Here is a 20,906-nt window from a genome sequence, read left to right as displayed (position 1 = left end):
ATACACTATGAACATAATGATATTTTAAAAGGAGATCACACATCTTCAACACATTTTCAAACAGCTTAAAAATAATTGAGACCAATTAGAAAAAAACTAATTCTACAGTTGAAGTGATTCAGTGGACTGAACCAAAGAATCAACAGGTTTCCCTTTAACTCAACGCAGCCTTGATGATTGGCCTGCATAAGTCACATGACCTGTCATTCCAGAGATAGGGCCTCTCAACTAAAGTTTAAGAGCATTTAATTCATTTTAACCTAAATAATTATGTGCTGGATGATTAAAATGAATTGACAGTTCGACCAGAATAACAGAAATAGAGAACAATGGCATTAAACAGCTTGAGGAGGTTTATATGTATAAAGGTTGAGAATCTGCAGTGAGTTTGATTAGGTTTTAAATTCAAGCAGACAAAATAAATCCATTTGTACTATTTCTTCGAGTAATATCGTCTTTCCCCCGGCACAGTCACGATTGTGTTACACAGCCTGCATACTATATGTGAGAGAAGCAAGGGAGTCATCACTGGGATCAAATATAGGCTGTGGCATCAAATATATAGAGAAAAAACACACATTCACAGAAATCCCCACACACATGCACACACAGCTCATTTACTCACTGGATCAGCAGCCGCATCAGAATCAACGCTCAAAGTTTGCTGCTCCATGAAGGAAGAGACAAGTAATCCTCAGCGCTGCATGTGAGAGCTTTCTTCAATAGACATTGTTATCAGCTGTTGAATGTGTGTGTGTGTGTGTGTGCTCGTGTGTCTGTGCACGCGCAGAGAGACGAAGCGGCAAAGCTTAATGCCTTTCAAATGTCCAAACCGCTACAGAATGTCGCTGTTGCCAGATTCCCCTTCCCTCTCTCTCTGTCTCTCTGTCATCCCTCCTCCTCCTCCTCCTCCTCCCTCTCTATCTTCTCCCTTGCCCTGCCTCTCCACTCTCCCCCTCCTCTTTCTCTGCTTTTCCACCCACCCTTCGTATAATTTCTATTCCACCCACACTGCTGTGGGCTGAGAAACACCCGCATACACACACTCTCAGACAAATGCGGAGGCACGGCTGCAGAGGGAGACCCCTTGCCATTAAGGAGCACACACACATCCACACACAGAAAATCAGCGCTGAGTTGAATGTGTTGCCCTCAGTGCTCTTCTGTCATCTGCTTAGTATGCCCCGTGCATGTCTGGAGCACGCAGAGTAAACTGACATTCATCATGGGCGGAGAGGGGGGAGCAAAAAAGGCAAAACATGGAGAAATGAATGCACTGATCGTTTGGCGATGATTTATCCTACAGCACTGAGAGCAGATATGTAGAGAAAACAGGGAGATCATTAAGTTGACAGCAAGGACTGATATCCATCGCCATGATTAGGCTGTGTATAACTGAACTAAGAAGTAGCTGCATTCCTCAACATGCCTTGACACACAGTGGAGATACTCACTCTTACACCCCCCTCCCACACACACACACGCACACATAACCCCACTGCCTGTCCTCCGCTTGGCTCAGGGGTGAGGACAGCGGGTGAAGCACCACCTCACTCACACTCAGCACTGATAAATAACCAAGAGAGCATTATACAGATAGAAGCAGGCAACCACATTCAATGTCAACCTGCAGGAACACAATGTTTTCCACAGTATGGCTCACCAGAATGTCACTCTGACACAGCTTTGGAAAGTATTTTGAAGTACTTTCAAAAGACATTCATCTTCTGTTTTCACATAGTGTAACTGAGAGCTCTGGACAGCAACAGACAAAGTTCATTCATGTCTCCATTTCACTTATTCCAGTCGTGGAACAGGAGCCTTTTCCAGCACTAGATTTATACTTATAGACTGCGTGTAAAAAGTGTAGAAAAAAAAACATGACAGATCATCGACAATATGTTGGTGAGGACTCTCAGTCATCCAGGTCAGGGTAATTCTAGATACTACATCGTAGGCAACTTGGACTTGCTTGAGTTTCTTTAAGATGTTTCACCTCACATCCATGAGGATTCTTCAGTTCTGAACTAAGTGAACCTTTTGGATGAGAGGTGAAACATCTTCAAGAAACTCAAGCAAGTCCAGCTGCCCTCGATTTAGCACCCAGTATCATCGACAGCGTGACAATAACATTTAAAACACAAGTTTCACTCTCAGTGTTTCTGTGACGTGAAGTACTTTAAAATAATGCGACACCACTGTTTCTATGATTCCAACACGGATTTGTTATTCACAATTGAAGCAATCTAGCAGAATTCAGGAGCAGGACCACACCTCAATAGTGTCACTTCCTGCAAAATAACCCACCTAACCCACTCCTCCTTCTCACTCATATTGTTTACCTCTCCCTCTCAGCCCCTTCTTTTCTTCCTCTCTTCTACGTAGGGTCCTAAGGGGGCTCGTCATGCCCGGGTGCTACTCCAGATCCCCTGCTGAAGCAGCATCCAGCCAAATGCATCGTCTACATTTAGTCCACTCCTCGCACATCAGTAATGTTCTTCTTTAATAAAACTGTTAGACTCATCCTCTTGATGGTGTGGTTCTTGCTAGTAAATGTGGCATCATCAGGGTAAATAATGGGGTGTGACCCTTGAAAGCACTGATCATGAGTTTGCTGCGTCCTTTCAAAGTTTAGTGCGTCAGGGATGCAGGACGTGTAGCATCGTCATTGCTGGGGAGTAAAAGCACTATCCTCTTTATGTTTGGTTGTGCAACTGTTGACACGCTTCCTTTGTGCTGTAAAATGAGCCTTCATTTTCCCAAGAACAATGCCTCCAAAGTTTACCCACAGTTAATATGGGGCTACAACAGTCACAGTTGGTCATATCAAGTGAGTGTCTTTCAAGTTGCAGTCTTTTTAGTAAAAAAAATGTACGCATAGTCATTGTGCCTCCACTGCAGCTCAGAAGGAAACACTGTTCATGGATGCAGAGGAGGGAAATTAGTACTATGAGCTACTCACAGCTTCATATTAGCTTTAGGTTGTAATTTAATAATAATGGGAGCTGGGGGAAAATATGAATACCAGTGGTGACGCCAGACCATATGGAGGTTCACTGGGAGGTTACTTATCCTAAACTTGCCCTGCAATGGTACATGCATCATCAAAAACTGAAAATGCTGACAAAGATAAAAAATTGCTATAGCGTCAGAACACAAAGCACAATTTGCACTCATTACTTTCTGTCAAAAAGCCCTTTATGGCAGAAATCTATTCATTACATCCCAAACCATCATTTCATTTCCTACCCGTAATTAGAAAAGCTCTTTCTGGTGAAAATCCTTGAATGCAAACTTCTCCCAACAACAAGCAAAGTCAGGTGCATGTCTTAAGGTTGGGGCCATGATGCCTGTTAGTGTGTGTAATCAGTTGAGAATTCCCACCATTCATCACGAAACAGACTTGTCTCAGTAGAGAAGAAGCCAACATTAGCGCTCTTAATTGATTTGCTTTTGGAAAAGTCACACACCAAGCATGTGTGAATAATGTTATACCCAGCAAAATTAACAAAACATCTGCAATCACAAGAAACGGCACAGGTGGGATATGAGCTAAAATCTTTAACTTTGTACGTATTTTAAGAAGTCCTATGTAGAAACAATTTATAGTTTTCTTAATATTATAAGGATTAAAACATATGATTCAAACTATTTCAGTTTTGATTTATTTCACCTGTGGTTAAAGGTTATAATCTCAAGTATGTTTTAATAGTAAAGGCCAGACTTCACTCAAAATGATGCATGTATCGAGCACAGGGGGTTGCACACCTAATTCGATACCCTGTCAGAAATTTAACAAGTAAATAAACATATGTGCGTCTGTTTGCAGTGCAGTCAAACAAACCACAAGCTGAATAAATTCAGTTTATCACAGTTTTAATAAAGACAACTAAATACTAAGGAAATTCAACAATGTCGTCCACCACATAAACAGTGAACCTATGACCGAATGTATTTCACAACACTTAAAATGTGGCTTGTGTCTTCCACATCACATCTAGCCGCTGCATCATTTCCTGTAAATCACATGTTTGTGGGTACACAGTTGGAATCGCCTGTGGGGAATGTAGAGTCCACCACTGACATTAAAAGCTACTGTATAGGGAGGCAATTACAGACTGCAAATACTTGAACAGCTATTATTGTTAAATGCAGGCCATAGTAGCAAAAAATACGTTTGTTATTATAACCACGTTAAGGAGTAAACTTACAACAAACATGTTTAAAAAAAATCTTCTTGTGTAAATCAGAAAATGGCTGTTGTTTACACATGTTCACTAAAGGAATCACTTTTTTTTTTCTTTTCTTAATGCCAAAATTCATGTCAGTCCTTCCTTGGGAAACTAAGCTTTTCCACTTCTCTGCTGCGGCCAAAATGATCTGAATTTAAACAGCAGGTGCTAATGATCTTTCAAAACATATCCAATGAGATTATAGCTGACTAAGATATTAAACCTATCCTAAAATAAATGTATAAAGGCTTTTCTTACGCATTACTTAAACTTTTCATGTAGATCTTTACCTTAAACCTGTGAAAAATTGAAACAATAAGCAAAGTGTTGCATTTACATTATTGTTCAGTGTAAATTATGTAATCGTGTTTAGGTATTAACCTCAACTTCAGCAGAGATTTTTCACCCAACTCAGCACTGTGTGCTGCTCAGAGCACTTCCTATGTGTGTATAGCCATTAAGAAGCTCCAGTCAACCCGTCTTACTCTGATAGAAATTAGATGCCCAGACACAACATATAAAGAGCACGGTAAAATATCTTCTTTAGAGCTGTCTCACCCACCAACGTTTGAACTCCAGTGAAAGGGAAATTTCATCTTTCTCTGCTCATCATTATGTTGCGGCTCATGGAGGAAACAGCAATCAGCCTTGCAATCAGCCTGTGTATTGTTTGGCACGTGAATGAGTATCTCTGCCTGTTTTCATGGGTTCGTCTTATTTTGTAAATAGCTTACACAGGTGGGACACAAAATCACCTAGCTCTTCAGATTTCAACCTTTGATGAACACTTGAGGGTTGATTGTGTCGGTGTCCTTGAAAAAATGGTAATTAAGTTGTTCCAAGGATGTTTCTTTATCTTGTCAATGGTGGGGTTTAAAATAGATTTCGGTGGTTTCAAAGCTACTTTTAAAAGTTATGCAGGTATTTTTTTAACAGTGCATACACACCACTGGACATTCATATAGCTGAGAAGTTCATCAGACAACTGAAATACAGACACACACAACTGAAGGACAGCCTGACTTCCTTCCCCTCTCTGCTGTCATAAGACATTGTCTGTTTGTTTATTTGTGTCTGAGTGTGTGTGTGTGCGTGTGTGTGAAATGGTTAAGCCCTACAATCAGACCCATCACAAGACAAGCTGCAAGCCTCAAGCTCTGGCATGCACACACACATACATACAGCACTGAGCACACACATGCACGCTCACACACACTTCCACTGCAGCATGATGTCTGAAACCTGCTGGGGAAGCTTTAGTGACACAGCTAACAAGATGTCTGAGATCTGTGCGTGTATATGTATATGTGTGTGTGTTTGTGCAATTATAGTGCAATTATGCTCCTGTGCATTGATGTGTTGGTGTGAGACCGACTTCGAGTTGCAATTTGTGCATGTCCGTGCGTGGCTCTTCATGTATGTGTGTGTGTGTGTGTGTGTGTGTGTGTGTGTGTGTGTGTGTGTATGTGTGTGTGTGTGTGTGTGTCTATATACTCTGTGCTTTTGTGCTGAGGCCTCGCTAACGAGGGGAATGTCAGCTTGTTGCTCATCAGAGCTCATTAGAAGTGCAGGCTAACACTCCGAACCCCATTACCCCCCACCACCGTCACCACACAAACACACACACACACACACACACACACACCAACCCCCCCCCCTCACAACACAAAGCCCTCTCTGTTTGTGGACATTACCGCATAAGCAGTGAGAGAAAAAGGCCTAACGACCGGAAGAAAAAGGTAGAATAGAGAGGGGGGTTGAGGGTTGGGGGGAGTGATGAGGAGAAAAGAGGAGAGAAGCGCTGCTATGGGATGGGCTGGCAACTACACAGAGAAAGATTTACCCCTGTATGAAACACATACAATGGTGGGCGATTCAAAAGTCCGGAAAAATGCCCTGGTACTTCCGATTTCATCACCTGATGGTGAATCTTTTTGTAATTATCAGCAACGTGATTGAAAGAAAATGAATCTAATAGTATGAAAGATGGGGAAGGATGGTGTTAAGTGCCAAGTTTTTTGCCCAGTTAGTGCCTAACATTTGGACAAACAGTGCAACATGGACATTAGCAGCCAGTGTTACCTTCTTCTAATACCATTATGAATTGGGAGTTATTACAGTTAATTAATGAAAGTAAGCAACAATTGTAATTTGTGGGTAGGAAAGTTAATTTGAGGCAACAAGTGAGCTTCAAATTGAATTTCGCTTTGTGGAATTTAATTAATTAAAAAGATTGTTCTCATAAAAAAAACATATGCAGCAGATTTGTCTGTAATTAAAATAGTTTTGAGGTGAGGATGAAAATTCATAATTTATTTTTTGACTGATAGCCTACCATTGTTAACTGGTAATATCTTATTTCATTGTAGAGCTGTGGGTAGCATATTGCTTCACTTAGTGACTTCTTGCCCAGCATCTCTTACGCTACTGCTGCAAGCTCCGCGCCCAGGACGTTGGAAGTCTGCCTGACCCGTACACACAGTGAAAGAGCTAACTGTTAGCATCATAAGGCTAAGGTTACCTTAGAAGTCAAGCCCGTTTTGGTGTTGGTGTGAGTTTGACGGCACATTTAACATCTCTCTGTTAGCCGCTGCTGTGTTCCCTCTCATACTAAGCTGGTAGATGTTGAACTGGTCTCCGTATGGCAGCAACAGAAAGTCTGTTGATCCTTATTAGGGTTGAGCCTCTCCAGCAGGGTTGAGCCAAATATTCAGATAAAAGGAGTATCTTTTCATCCGTACAAGTACGAGTAAAATCTATTAAAATCCATACTTGTGTGAAGTCAAATCCTCATTTTTGTAGGTGTGTTACTTACTCTTATGATCAAAAATGATCTGAAGCTCAATCATGAAGCTGTTCTATAAATAGTTTTCTAATGAATAAAAAAAAAACAACTTATGATCAACCCATATAAATATCAGGCTTAAAATAAAAACTTCTGTTCAGGTTTCATCCATTTCGGGTTTGAATTTTGTCATTCTGAGTGCAGATACGGCTACAGATAATTCAGTTGGTTGAACACATACAAATGCAGATACAGATAATTGTGTACTCGCTCATCCCTTCAATCCAACAATGAAGAGGATTAACATTAGTATTCAGTGAGGGGGATTGTCTTTCATGTAGGTGTTCACTTCTGCCTCTGGTTCATTAGCTTGTTGAAGGGCGCTGTAGTTGTCTCTCAGGAGCAACATCATGGCATTACCTCGGCAGCAGTGCATGACTCCAGCCACAACAGCACACTAGTTGTCTCATCATGTCCCCCCAGCACCAGCATATTTTATTTAATACATATTTTTATCTGTTTATCTGCTAGTATTGAGTCAAAATTCTTACTGTCAGTCAACAGTTGAACAGTTGTGTATTACCATCCCCCATGATAAGACCTTTTAAGACACAACACCGCCAGCTTGAATCCAGCCACGGGCTTATACGGCATAAAATCGCCAGTCTCGCTCCCTTTCTCCCCATACTTCCTGTCTCTCTGTACTGTGCTGTCCAATAAAGGAAAAATGCCAAAAATGTATATTTAAAAAAAAAAACACTACTGAAGCGACACTGTGGGATGTGTTTATCCATTCCCAGGGTGCCTCAGTAGCCACTAAATGCCGGAAACATTTAACTTTCTTCTGATCTCTATCTTAAGACCAAACGAGCTGTTATGAATTGTGCTCACAGACAGCAGGACTCCGCTTTGGTCTTACCAAACTTCACACACACAAACAGGCAGGCCATGAAGAGAATAAAACTCAGTACTTTCCACTTTTGAATGTGCAGTATCGCCATGTTACTGTTCACTCACTTCTAAAATATGAAAAAATAGCCAAATGAAAATGCATTTCTAAACATAATTATCTTAAACACAATTAAGATGAGCATAACCTTGTGCAAACATAGGTCTTGTCTCAAGGCCATTTACAGTGGTAACCATGATAACAGTGCATTATTGCTGAAATCCAACAGCAGCTGCTGGACACTCTCTTTATATATTGTGAAGTAGTACTAAATAGGCATATTGTTACTGCAAATCTCATGCCTCTCAAATGACTGGATATCAGGTCATTTCTTGCAGCAAAAAGGAGAGCATGAGCATGATTCTTGCAACAGTGTAGCCATATTGCATCCAGTTAGCCAAATATGTTATACTTCTACACCTAAATGTACGGCTGCATGTATCAAATTGTGATCTCATTTAGAGTCGACAAATTCCCTGCTATAGAAGCTGTGCAGCAGTCTCAGTCCAGATCCATAAATACCAGCCTGTAACCATCTGTTGAGCTCTTTCTATAAACTGGCTCTGTCCACGACTGCGTGTATGTTGCCACGGTGATGTGAGAAGATGTCTTGACATGTGAGGTGGTATGGTGCACATGAGCTGCTATTATTAGAGATAGATGGTGCACGTGTGGCTCAAATGTGACTATAACACAATGGTCAGACTGAGCCTGAGCACTGTAGTAACACTAAACACTTTGTTGGAAGATGGCATTATTATCTATACGTGTGTTGGCGTATGTGTGCACGCTAGTGTGTGAGCATGCAAGTGCTCCTACCTCAAGGTCATCCAGTGAACGGGCCAGACTGAGACGTTTGGAGCGTCCAAAAGAGCGTCTGGCTGAGGAGCGCTGGGGGAGAGGAGGGAAACCCATGGTCAGACCACGGAACCGACCACCCTGAGGGGAGAAGATACACAAGTTCAGCTCACAAGCTGTATGTAATAGAGCACATGTAGGTGAAGACAGCAGTAGCCTAAAATTCAGAGAAGGAAGCTGGCCAACTCAGTTAGCCAACAACAAACTACATATACCGCCATGCAGTTGTATGCCTCTGCACAACAGTCATGTTGCATTTACAGTTTACATCCGTGTCTGTGAAAACATGGACGCTTCACACACATCTTCCCCCCAGCAGCAGAAGATCTATACAGTCAGCACAGTTTCTCAATGGGCTCCCCAAGGCTCTTGAGTTGTTGCCAAAAACATGTTTAATGAGGTCACTGTGACCTTTGATCTTCGGCCAGATTCTTATCAGTTCATTCTTAAGTCCACGTGGACCTTTGGGCTAAATTTGAGGAAAATCCATCAAATCCATCTTCAGATACTGCATTCACAAAAATGAGATGAAGCCAAGCTCACAGTGGCCTTGACCTTTGAACACCAAGTTCTAATCAGCTCATCACTGAGTCTAGGTAAATGTTTCTGTCATATTTCAAAAACGTCCGTCGAGGTGTTCTTGAGATATCACTTGCATCGCATTCACAAGAATGCAATGCATGCAAGGTCACCGTGACCTTGACCATCAAAAATCTAATTAGTTCATCCTTAAGTGCACTAAAATATTTGTGCCAAATTTAAATAAATTCTCTCAAGGTCTTCTTGAGTCATTAAGTTCAAAAGCATGAGACAGACGAGATCACAGGGACCTTGATCTTTGACCTATGACCACCAAAATCTAATCAGCTAACTGTTGAGTCTAAGTGAATTTTTGTGTCAAATTTAAAGAAATTCCCTGAAAGCATTCTTGATATGTCACAGGGAGGTATAAAAACGTGTTGCAATAGGAAGCTTCTGTGTGTCAATGAGTATGAATAAACACCAAACAATGCTTTGTTGACTTTCTAATGGAAAGAATGACGACAAATTGATGCAGAGGGCTTCTTGATGGTCTGAGAAGCTGATGAGAAGCTGAACATGAATTGACTATTACCTTTGTCTTGGTCTAAGGACTTTTATCACATGTCATCCCTCGAAAGGGCTGGGTATTATTTAAAAACTGACAGTACCATTACCACTACCCTAGCAGTAACACTGATACCAATAGAGAGCCTCATTTGAACAATTCAAGCATTCAGTTGTGTAAAATGCCACCATCTCTCATTTTCCTTAATGGTGGATGGACACATTAAAGTGTTTACATTGTTGGTGGACTGTGAGCAATAGCCAAGATCTTTGAGTAGATGTGAATAACACCAACTAGCATCAGTGTGATGTATCATCAAATTATCCATACTGCTTTTATATTAAAAAAGATAATTATATTAGAATTTCTGAACTTAAATGTTCCAAAATCATTATCCCATTCCTGTTTGACACATGGCACATACATTAACAGCATGACTAGTGTCTGTGTGTGTGTTTTTGGTTTGACAGGTGTGAAAACTGAATGTCTAAGTGTCAGTTAAATAAAGACACAACATACCATGTAGACAGTTTTGCACGGAAGCTCACATGGAGATTTTTGCAGCTTTGCCTTAAGCGTTCCTCTTCTACAGATGCATAGGTTTCTTTTTTTCACTTAAATGTTAAATTCCACATGTTGTGCAAAGGCATGTACAGTCCTGTGATTTTTGCCTGCAGTACCATTTAGTACTATAGTTCACCTCTCAACCACAGCCACAGAACAGACACACACACACACACACTGACACACGAACAGGATGGATAGGATGACTCTTGCTGCTGTATCTGAGAAAGATGTATGTCGTGCTCTCAAATCATAATGCATATAACTCTTTATTGTGTACATGCAAGAACTACCTCTTACTAATATTAATATAAACAACCAACATTTGAGATCATAAAACAATTTTGGTGGAAACCAACTAACTGAAATTAAATTAAAACTGTCCAGCTGTTAGTTTTACTTCATGGCTGCTTTTCTAAAAAAATGCTATGCATGCTGTAGTGTCTTTAGGCAGGTTTTTGTGCAATGACATTGTGGGAGCAAGTGACAATTGCAAAAAAATGTGTGAATTTTTTTATGTATTATCTATTAAAAATCAAGGACAAATTGTTAAATGAGAATAAAACTATCCTCCTGTGAGTCTGTGATTTAATCTACACTCATGTTACCACAATACTTATACAAATATAACTCAATTGGCTGATAACCGATACTGATATCGATATATCCACTTTTTACCAACCGAATTTTAGTGATCATCAGGTCTTTTCTATAGTGGAATTAACATCATATTATGCATATTCTTATCATGATGGCCCACCAACAGATGGAGACCTGAATTACAATGCTTTTCAAAGTATGTAACATTCATTCACTGTTCAAGATAAGAAACATACTAAAACTCAGGGTTGATGTTTTGTATATGTTCACTTTGTAAATTAAAAAAAAATCGCCTTGTGATACCTTCAGACAACAGATATTTCAATATAAAGCCAATATCCGCCCTTAAATATGATATGTTGATAGTATCGTACATCCCTACCACAAACCATGCATACTTAATCTTAACGGTTGTCACATTATGATGTGCACATAAAAACATTAGTCGCTGGGTCATCAAGATCTACTGTCCGAAGCCATCTGAAAATGATGTAACCACACTGAATAGTGCTGTAAAGTAGGGCATTATAACATTGAGCTTCATGGGGACTGATTCACTTTTGGGGCCAACCTAAAGGGGACATCAGAGGAACTGCAGTTTTTGGCACTTAAGTTTGCTTTACTTTTCAGTTCCAAAGGTTGCAGCTTGGTGGAAACTAATTAACTGGAATAAAGTTAAAACTGTCCAGCTGCTACTTGATGCCATAAACTGCTGCCTGTAATGAGCACATGAGAAAATTAGTCATTGGGTCATCAAGATTTATTGTCAAAAGCCATCTGACAATGATGTAATATCACTGAGTAGTGCTGTAAACCAAAGAGGAATCCACAATTAGCCTTTTAACTGTTGTCATTTATTCTTTGGAGAACAACAGAAATATTCTGCTTCTTTCTCTCCTCCTCTCACAACTGGCATTTTGTGAATCTCTTTATACTTTAGCAGAGAGCGTATATAGGCGCAGCCCAGCTGACTAATTAGTAATTAATCCATGCAGGCAGGCTCCAGAGGCCACGCTGTGACACATGTTGAATCTGACTGGCTGATTAGGAGCAGGTCTTGTCAGCGTTTCATTAGGAAATGACCAGTGGTGTTGCCTGGATACGGAGGCAACCTTGCGTCTGTGTGTGAGTGTGTGTCTGATAACACAGATCTGAACACTCGATTACATATGTGAACACTAACATGCTCACATGACCTCTGTTTAACCTGGTCAGTATAAAACAAGTCTTGCTTGTAATGGAAACGACGTTTTTTTATGAGTGAATATTTGTCTGAAAAAGGAGATGACAAAGTGTTGATCTGACTCAGTCGTTGTTTTGGGTGTGGCTGCACATGAGCTTTTACATGCACTGAGCAACATTTGAAAGACTACATTTTAGTGGAAAACTAAGCTCTTATCTGTGTAGATGATCATGTCCCCCGGTCTCGCATGAACCGCACACACACACACACACACACACACACACACACACACACACACACACACACACACACACACACACAGACAAACTATCAATGTGACAGAAAAGAGGCATCCTTCCTGTTTACAACAACACAGCTGTCAACATAAAAACCAAAAACACAACACATCGTCTCTGTGAAGATAATAACTGCACCAGTATAACAGGGTGAAATGTACCAAAGCCTTACAGGCACAGCTGACACAATCAAATGATTATCACTTTGATTCTAAATTACATGGAAAAATCAAACCGATCACTGTATCACATTAGTGAGTCAGGATTTGACTGCCAGTTTGTGTCTCTATTTAGTACCAGACAGTAATTCCACAACAACTTACTCAAATTTCAGATTTCGGTCATGTCAGTAGATCAGATAGTGTGTGCTATATTGACAAATGACCTTCAGGTACCAAGGGGGTTCCAAAATTGATGTGAAGTGAAGCCTTTTTTTGAATGAAAATCTTTATTTGTTTCCCATGGACAGTCATAAGAGTGCAGGAGGCTATGGCAGTTTAGATAGTAAAACAGTGCCACCGCGTGGCAAAGACTAAAAATACATTAAGGATTATGTATAACAAACTATATTGATACCTCTACACCAGGGGTGTCCGATGGGGGCCAGATTGGTTAATGCAAAAATACTGGGGGACAGCTGCTTCCCACATCAAACAAATCATGAAAGAAGAAAAAAAGGCACCAGCACAAATATTTCATCTTTAAGTGAGAAGGTAATAAATGCAAATTGCTTGATAAACCAATATTGTGTTAATCATATAGTGTATTTTGAAAGACAAGCCCAGGGCCATTTAAAACTGGTCTGAGGGCCACAGTTGGTCTCTGGGTCAGACTTTGAACATGACTGCTATACACAATAGATAACAAGTCAGCTCTAATACTTAAACACTGTAAAGAAAGCAATACTTTCAGGAGACAGATTGGGATGGGAATCAAAAACCAGTTCCAGTTGACAACCAGTACTATACTTGTCTAATCAATTGGAATGGTATGCCTTCTAGCTTATCAATGCCATTTATCAATGCCAACATTTTTTTCTAACAGTTGCACATTGCGAAACAGTGTTGTCAACTTCATGCATGCGTCTACACTGCTGGAAACTTGCAACAAGAAGGAGTCATAGCAAAGAGGAAGAGACGATACAAAGCACGACATCATTTCACCAAGAAAGATAACAACAGTCCTTATAATGTTTGTAAAATGAACATCATAAGTAAAGGTTGAAACACTAGGAATATGCTAAAACATATTTCTACACAACATGAGCTTAAATTTGAGGAATACCATGTACATGTACACACGAGTGCCACTTTCTGCCAACCCAGCAGCACGCCCATTACAGAGAGTAAATATCTTATGTTAAAATCACATTAACGCAATGCAAGCTGAGTTGGCAGATTTTTTCTTTGACTATGGAAACTATTAAAACAGCTACTGTATAAATATTCTTTTATTTCATCCACACTGCACTCGGAGTTAGAGATAATAAGAAGTTGCAATGATGCTGAAAACCTTCTTAGGCCTACTTTAAGCAGAATCTATGGCACTGGTATCAATTAAATCTTATCAATTTCCATCCCTAGATACAGAAGACTACAGCGACACAGCAAAGCAGAGACTGTATAGTCAGCATTTTATTTTGACTACCGGTAGTCGTGGCTTACCATGACAGCCACAGCCTCCGAAGTTATGTGTCTCCAATCAGAGGACATTGTTCAAAGGGGTTAAAATCCACCTTCCTGTCACCGTCAGTCTCTACCGTGGCCCTGGGCTTGTATACACTTCCTCTAATTGTCCCCGGGGGGCCCTGAGACCCCGTCCACCACAAGTTTAACTCCGGGGGAAGCTCCTTCACCATCAAGGAAACAAAAGTCTAACCCCCGTATCAGTCCTGATAGGTGAGTGTACACAATGCAACTGTTCTGTAAATACTTGTTAAGATTCAGACGAGCTGCAGAGAGATAAATGCAGAAAGAATCCAGTCAGGCTGGAAATATATTTCACTCTGTCTGTATCTCCTCCCCTCTATTGTCTAGAAACAATAAACAGCCAGTCACACATGTGCTGTATCTCAATGCAAAAGGAAATTTCTTTGCACAAAATAATGCAGCCAGTGTATTCAACTATGAATTACTCTTAATTGGAATAGTTAGAAAATATTAATTTACTGATTGGCACATTACTAATTAAATTATGTGGTTTAAATGTCTTTAATATTCATATTTAAGCAAGTAAATGCTTTAAAGGTCCCATTTTATGCTCATTTTTAAGTTCACACTTGTATTTTGGGATTCTACTATGGCATGATTTCATATTTTAATTTTCAAAAAAAACATTATTTTTCTCATACTGTCGGCTTGAATATCTGTATTCACCCTCAATCTAAAATGCTCCATTTCTCACATACACTGCAAAACATTTCAACAGGAAATACAAACAAATCAATCTGGAAAGTTTATGTTTTACGTTAAAACTACTTTTTATAGCAGCCTTTATTTGTAACATGACAAATTCATGTGAATCCTCAGCATGTTTCATAAAAAACAGAATTTCTGAATACAGGCTGCGTGTATTTCTCTGTGAACTGAGCATTACACGTTTACCTGCTTTATATTAAGTAACATATGGGAATCTGACTTTTTAGAATATGGGTCCTTAAAGATATATAAAACAAACACCACACAAAAAGACGTACTTCATTAAAATTAGTCTGAAGCCTGCTCTGCTTCTGAGTCTCATTACGGTGGGAAACAGGTGGTTTTCAGGTGAGGGCAGATGCCGGGCTGTTGCATAATACATGATCTGATACTGGAGCAGAGGGGATAAATAACTTATCAATCCACTTGTACTAAGTCTGGGGACAGAGCCAAGTGCAGTGCTGGCATTATTCAATACAGTCCGGGGATGTTTGGTGGGGTGAAAAAGGTTCATCGCAACTCTCAAAACCTCTGGAAAGTTTAACATCTGAGTGAGAGAGACGCTTCCCTCGAATGCTGAATGAGTTAAAAGCTCGGCCTTGAAGAGCAGAGGGTGAGAGTGCGATGGAGAGCCGTGAGATGAATACAGATGGATTTATAGCCTCAATAAACTGTAGTCTTGGACACACACTAGTCAGAGTAAATTTCCACAGCAGGGGTGTGTGATGGGGGATGCTACCTGCTGCCCGAGCTTCTCATCTCACGGTCAGTTTTGACACAAGTCTTCCAAAAGCCCACTAACTGGCAAAGCGCGACACACTACTGAATGTAGCATTGTGGGAAGCCCGATAATCTATTGGGCTGAAACTTTTGTGTAAAAAGTGTGATTAGCATGAAAATTAAAGGTATAACTAAGTTAAAAACCTTAATCCTTTGAAACCTCAGCAAACTAATTTCATCTCTTCAAAAGAAGAAAGAAAAGAAGGCAATGATCAACTTGACAAGAAATTAGTCCAAAATTAGCACGAAATTACAAAAAAATAGCAGAATATTACCTAAAATGAGTAAAAAGACAGAAAAATAACAAAACAGGAAATGACCTAAAAAGTGCTAAAATAATTTTTTAAACAATAATAATAATAATAATATGAATGACAAAAACAAATATGTATTTCTCTGCAACCTACTTTTACATACATAATTATAATAATTACAAATAAAATTTTCTTGATATTTTCCCTAGTTAATGTCACCTTTTACATATTTTTTTTGCAATTTGCAGGACATTTCATTCCAACTCCAAAGCAAACAAACCAATTTGCTTAGTTTTAAGGTTTAAAAAAAGCGATATCGATCCAGGTTTCAAAGGGTTAATAGCTTTGTCAAAAACGTACCTTTTTCTCTCCTTCCTTAGTATTCCCTCGCTTCTTCTCTCTTTCACCTCTCTCTGCTCCGGCTCTCTCTCTGTCTCCACCAAACAGCTTCTTAGCCCACTCATCTTTGTGAGCAGCCAGCCGGTGGGTGTGGGGATGTGAAGGAGGAGGAGGTTGGCTCCCTCCAGGTGGTGGCAGGTGGTCCCCGGGGGCCAGCGGGGCCCTGTAGCGGTCGGCCGGGATCTTATTCATGGGTGGGGGCAGGGTGCTGCAGTTAGCCGATGACCATCCGTCGGTGGATTCGGCGTAGGACTCCTGGTCGCTGCTCAGGCCCTGGAGGTGGCTGTGGTGGTGCTGCTGACGCCAGTCTCTCAGCACATGGACTGGCAGCCACCGCTGCGGCTCCACCCCTGCTCCTACTCCTCCACCCCCTCTCTTTTCTCCTCCTCCCACAGCTCCTCCCCGCTTCCCCGGTGAGTAGTGGTGTGGGTGGACCCCTCGAGAGTGCCTGCCAGGGACATCGGGGTGAGCCAAGGGGAGAGGGTGCGGGAGGTCAGCCAGGTGTGGATCGTGACGGTAGTGGCCATTTCTCAGGGCTGGCGGAGGAGGAGGAGGTGGGTGAGGGGCCGCAGCTCCGAGGGTGGGGCTCCAGGCCTGCTGGGATGAAGGTGGGCTGTCCCAGTGGCGTGGCCCAGAGATGTGGTTGTGGTTAGGAGGACCTCCGAGGTCCACTAAAAGCACTCTGTTGCTCTTCTCTTCTGGTAAAAAGTTGCCAATCCCGCTGTCACTGTTGCTGCTGGTGCTGTGATTCTGCTGGGCGTCGTTGTCTGGGTCGTGGAAGGCCCGGGCACGGACCCCCTCAATGTTGTCCCCCATGTCCCGGTAGAGGACAGAGACAAACTGGAGGAGAGGCTGAGAACTGGGAGGGAATTCCAGGCAGCCTCCTGTGTCCGGGTCGGGGGTGCACTCAAAGCCAAACCTCCTCGCTACACCTAAATGGACCTGAGGAAACAACAGTGTCAGCCAATGGACAGACATTTCCTAAAATATATTTCAATTTTTCTTAATGAAAAAATTGGATGGATAAGTTTGAGCTGTTCCTAGTTGTTTCTAATCAAATAAAATGAACAATAATGTTGTCTTATTACGTTCACAGTCAAGTAAATGTAGGTATTCTGTAAAACAGTCAGGAATTGAAAATAAGGCTGGGTATCAAACTTTATTTCAAAGTGTTGCAAAGATCTGGTATTGCACTATAATAACTGCTATATTTGAAATACAATCCAAAGTTTTCTGTTTATATTTTTGTAATAAAATTGAGCCATCTCTTTTAAAGTGAGATTTGTGGTCTTGCATCTCATCACTGCTCCTCCGTTCATACCTGGTGGTGACAGAGGTCTGGGTCCACGATGAACACGTGACAGGAAGTCCTCAAACTGCCCTCTTCATCTCGTCCGTTGCTGAAGTGACAATCGTCGTGGTCATCAGTGGCCTGCATCGTGACCAGTCCAAAGAATCGACGGTCATCGGGACAGCAGGCACTGAAGGCGAGTTTTTCTGGCAGGATATGTGGCCAAAATCTGACCTCTGTCGCTGCACAGACGGACGCTGTCGTGCATCACCTGGTAGGATGAAGTTAAGACATGTTATATAATAGACTGCAGAGAAAGTAATAAGACAGTCACAGTTATCCCACGTCCGTATCGACAACATGACAGATGTTCCATGTTGATACACTGTGTTCATACTGCTGAAATAAAGGAATCATTTCCCTGTTTCCAGCACTTCAAGTGTAAATGCAGAATGATCAAATCGCTGCTTTTTTAAGGTTTTGAGCTCAACAAAGTTAAGAGACTTGAAACTCTCTGCAGTTTCAAACCTCAGCAACTTGGCTTTATTTCTTTCAAAAACATGGAAAGAAGGCAAAGAGCCACTTAAAAAGACATGACCGTAATTCACAAGAAAATTATCTGAAGAAAAAAGAAACAAAAAGTAAAATAATAAACAGGAAATGACCTAAAAAAAAGTGCTAAAATAAAATAATAAATACAATTAAATAAAATGTGTACCGTAACCTAATTTTAAATATATAAATATATTAAATATAAATATAGTTTATACTTTTCCTGGTTATTTGATAATTTTCTGATCTTTTCTCACTATGTTTTTAGAAGCTATTTTTCAGGCCACATTCACTATTTGTTTTGCAATTTGCAAGACATTTCATGCCAAGTTGCTGATTGCCTTTTTTCTCATGTTTCGGGAGGAAATCAAACCAAATTTGCACACATTTCAAAGTACTTGTGAAAGGCGCCTGAATGAAGCACAAGAAAACTGATGTAACAAAACATTCAATCGCACCTTCATGAGGACCAGTGAATGGATCTTTTGCTCGGCCCGGAGGCGCCTCATGCTGCATCTGATGGCTTGCAGGCTGTCGCTCTCTAAGCTCGCCCCGATGGAGGCCAGTTCAATGGAGCCCAGATAGCCAACGATCATACCCACATTGAGGATGCCCTCGCTGGGCTCCAGACCCAAGTCACCACCATCTCCTACATCCAGGTCTTGCTCTTCATGGTGCTGAAGGTGCTGAAGGTGGAGATGACGGAAGTCTGCGTCCAGGAAGACTGAGTCGTCATTGAGAACTTGAGCCATCTCCTCCTCAGAGAGCAGATTTGGGTTGCTCTGTGAACGGGAGGAGTTCCGATACGGAGGGAAGTCTGGATCAGACAGCGGGCGCGGCTTTGACGACGAGCTGACCCCGGGTCTGTCCTTGTCCGAGCTGCTGGAGGACTGACTGGAGTTCTCAAAGATCATGTTAAAAATTCCTCCAGACTGCAGCTCTGCACACAACCTTCTCTGCCCTGTTGATTCCCAGCTGCTTAGAGTCCAGTTTGGGTTTGTACCACCCGCCACGGGCGCCACAGCCTGACCTGCTGTTATTGTTGTTATTTACACTGTTGTCATAGAAACCATCCAACTCATCATCACTAGAGCATGAGTCCAGGTAAGACGCTGCCATCGTGTTGCTGCTATGATGACGGCTTCCAGAGTTGCGTTGGTGGTGGTGATGGTGCCGCCTGTGGCGTTCTCCCTCAGCGATGACCAGTTTCAAGACACCAGAGCAGCGTCCAATCAGTTTGACCACATCTTCATGCGACGCCTTGGAGACATTGATGTCATTGACGGAGAGGATGTGGTCTCCTGAACGCAAACCTACGTAGTCTGCAGGGCTCCCTTTCAGGATGCAGCTGAGGACACATGGACTTTGGCCTGACAGCGTAAAGCCGTACCCTGTTCTTCCTCTCGCCACCTCCACAGCCCGGATACGCCCCTGCTGGATAGAGGTGGACGGTGGCGGAGGCTGAGGCAGCCCGCTTCCACCACAAGGGCGTCTTTTGGATGATGCATCCCCTTGCCTGTACATTGTGGCAGGGAACGTCCTCTTGTCCATTGATTCAGAACGTTTCAGTTAGTCATCATACATCCCGGGGCTCAGCTCAAGCAGGAACGCAGGGCATATCCAACGCCTTTATTCTTGTCAAAGTGCTCTGATGTCGAGCTGCTATGAAAAAATGAGTAGTGGTTCTAAATGCAGCATAGAGGTGAAACTTTATCCTCAGTTCTGGCACAGCGCTGCTACTGTAGCATTCCCATCCTGGTGTCACTCTCTCCCAATTCACGGACTCAGTTACCTGCAGCACAAACGCACAGAACAAAGCCAGTCATGAGAACCTTCAGAAATGGGACCAAGTCATTGTTTTGCAAGTCACAAGAAAGTCTCAAGTCTTTGCATTTCAGTCCCGAGTTTTACACTTTACAAGTCCAGATGCACTCTTCATCAAACGTAATGCCATTTTAGGGGCGATCTAAAGGCAGAGCGTGCGCCCATATGCTGAGGCCTTTGCAGCGGGTTTGATTCCAACCTGTGGCCCTTTGCTGCGCGTCATTTCCCCCCTCTCTGTCCCACATTTCCTGTCCTTATGACGCCATAGAGATTAGACAGGGAGTATGTTTAATGTGTGAAATAGATGCATCTAATGTTACATAACTGAGTGGCTTTTTTTAAAAAAGATGAGAACAAATTTTTCAAAAGCATTTGTGATTTTTATTTTAAAAAAAAAATCACAAATGCTTTTGAAAAATTTGTTCTCATCTTTTTTAAAAAAAGCCACTCAGTTATGTAACATTAGATGCATCTATTTCACACATTAAACATACTCCCTGTCTAATCTCTATGGCGTCATAAGAGGTATAAAATCATTTGACATATCAAAGCATGACACTATCATTAATTGCAATATTGTTAATACTACAGTAAAGAGGACTGGACCAAACACAGCCACACCTGTGCAGGTGGAGTCAGAGCCGCTCTGTCCAATGACAAATATGTTTTCACACCTGACAGGCATGCAGGTAAATTTAAACTGACCCAGCTTACAACTGAAACTTTAGAGCAGCTTTTAACCACTTTTATCACTTAGTATCAACCTGAACTGCGGGTTTTATTCGAGTTAAACGACATTTTTTTCATAAACAGTCTAAAACACTGACTGAGAAAC

The 20,906-nt window shown here is 41.5% G+C and overlaps 1 protein-coding gene across 1 annotated transcript in view; it reads right to left on the bottom strand.

Annotated features, from left to right (window-relative positions):
• The window catches only part of rgs12b (regulator of G protein signaling 12b), a 59,201-nt gene that overhangs the window by 38,144 nt on the left and 151 nt on the right, over positions 1–20,906 (bottom strand). Inside the window, 6 exon segments of the mRNA XM_042484775.1 lie at positions 8,786–8,905; positions 16,366–17,346; positions 17,726–17,902; positions 17,904–17,966; positions 18,706–19,191; positions 19,193–20,039. Coding sequence (XP_042340709.1) covers positions 8,786–8,905; positions 16,366–17,346; positions 17,726–17,902; positions 17,904–17,966; positions 18,706–19,191; positions 19,193–19,798 — 2,433 coding nt within the window. The 5' untranslated portion in view covers positions 19,799–20,039.

This window comes from Plectropomus leopardus, chromosome 4 (genome assembly GCF_008729295.1).
Source record: "Plectropomus leopardus isolate mb chromosome 4, YSFRI_Pleo_2.0, whole genome shotgun sequence".
Taxonomy (NCBI): domain Eukaryota; kingdom Metazoa; phylum Chordata; class Actinopteri; order Perciformes; family Serranidae; genus Plectropomus; species Plectropomus leopardus.
The sequence above is the reverse complement of the archived record's forward strand: the minus strand, read 5'-3'. Positions and strand labels throughout refer to the sequence as shown.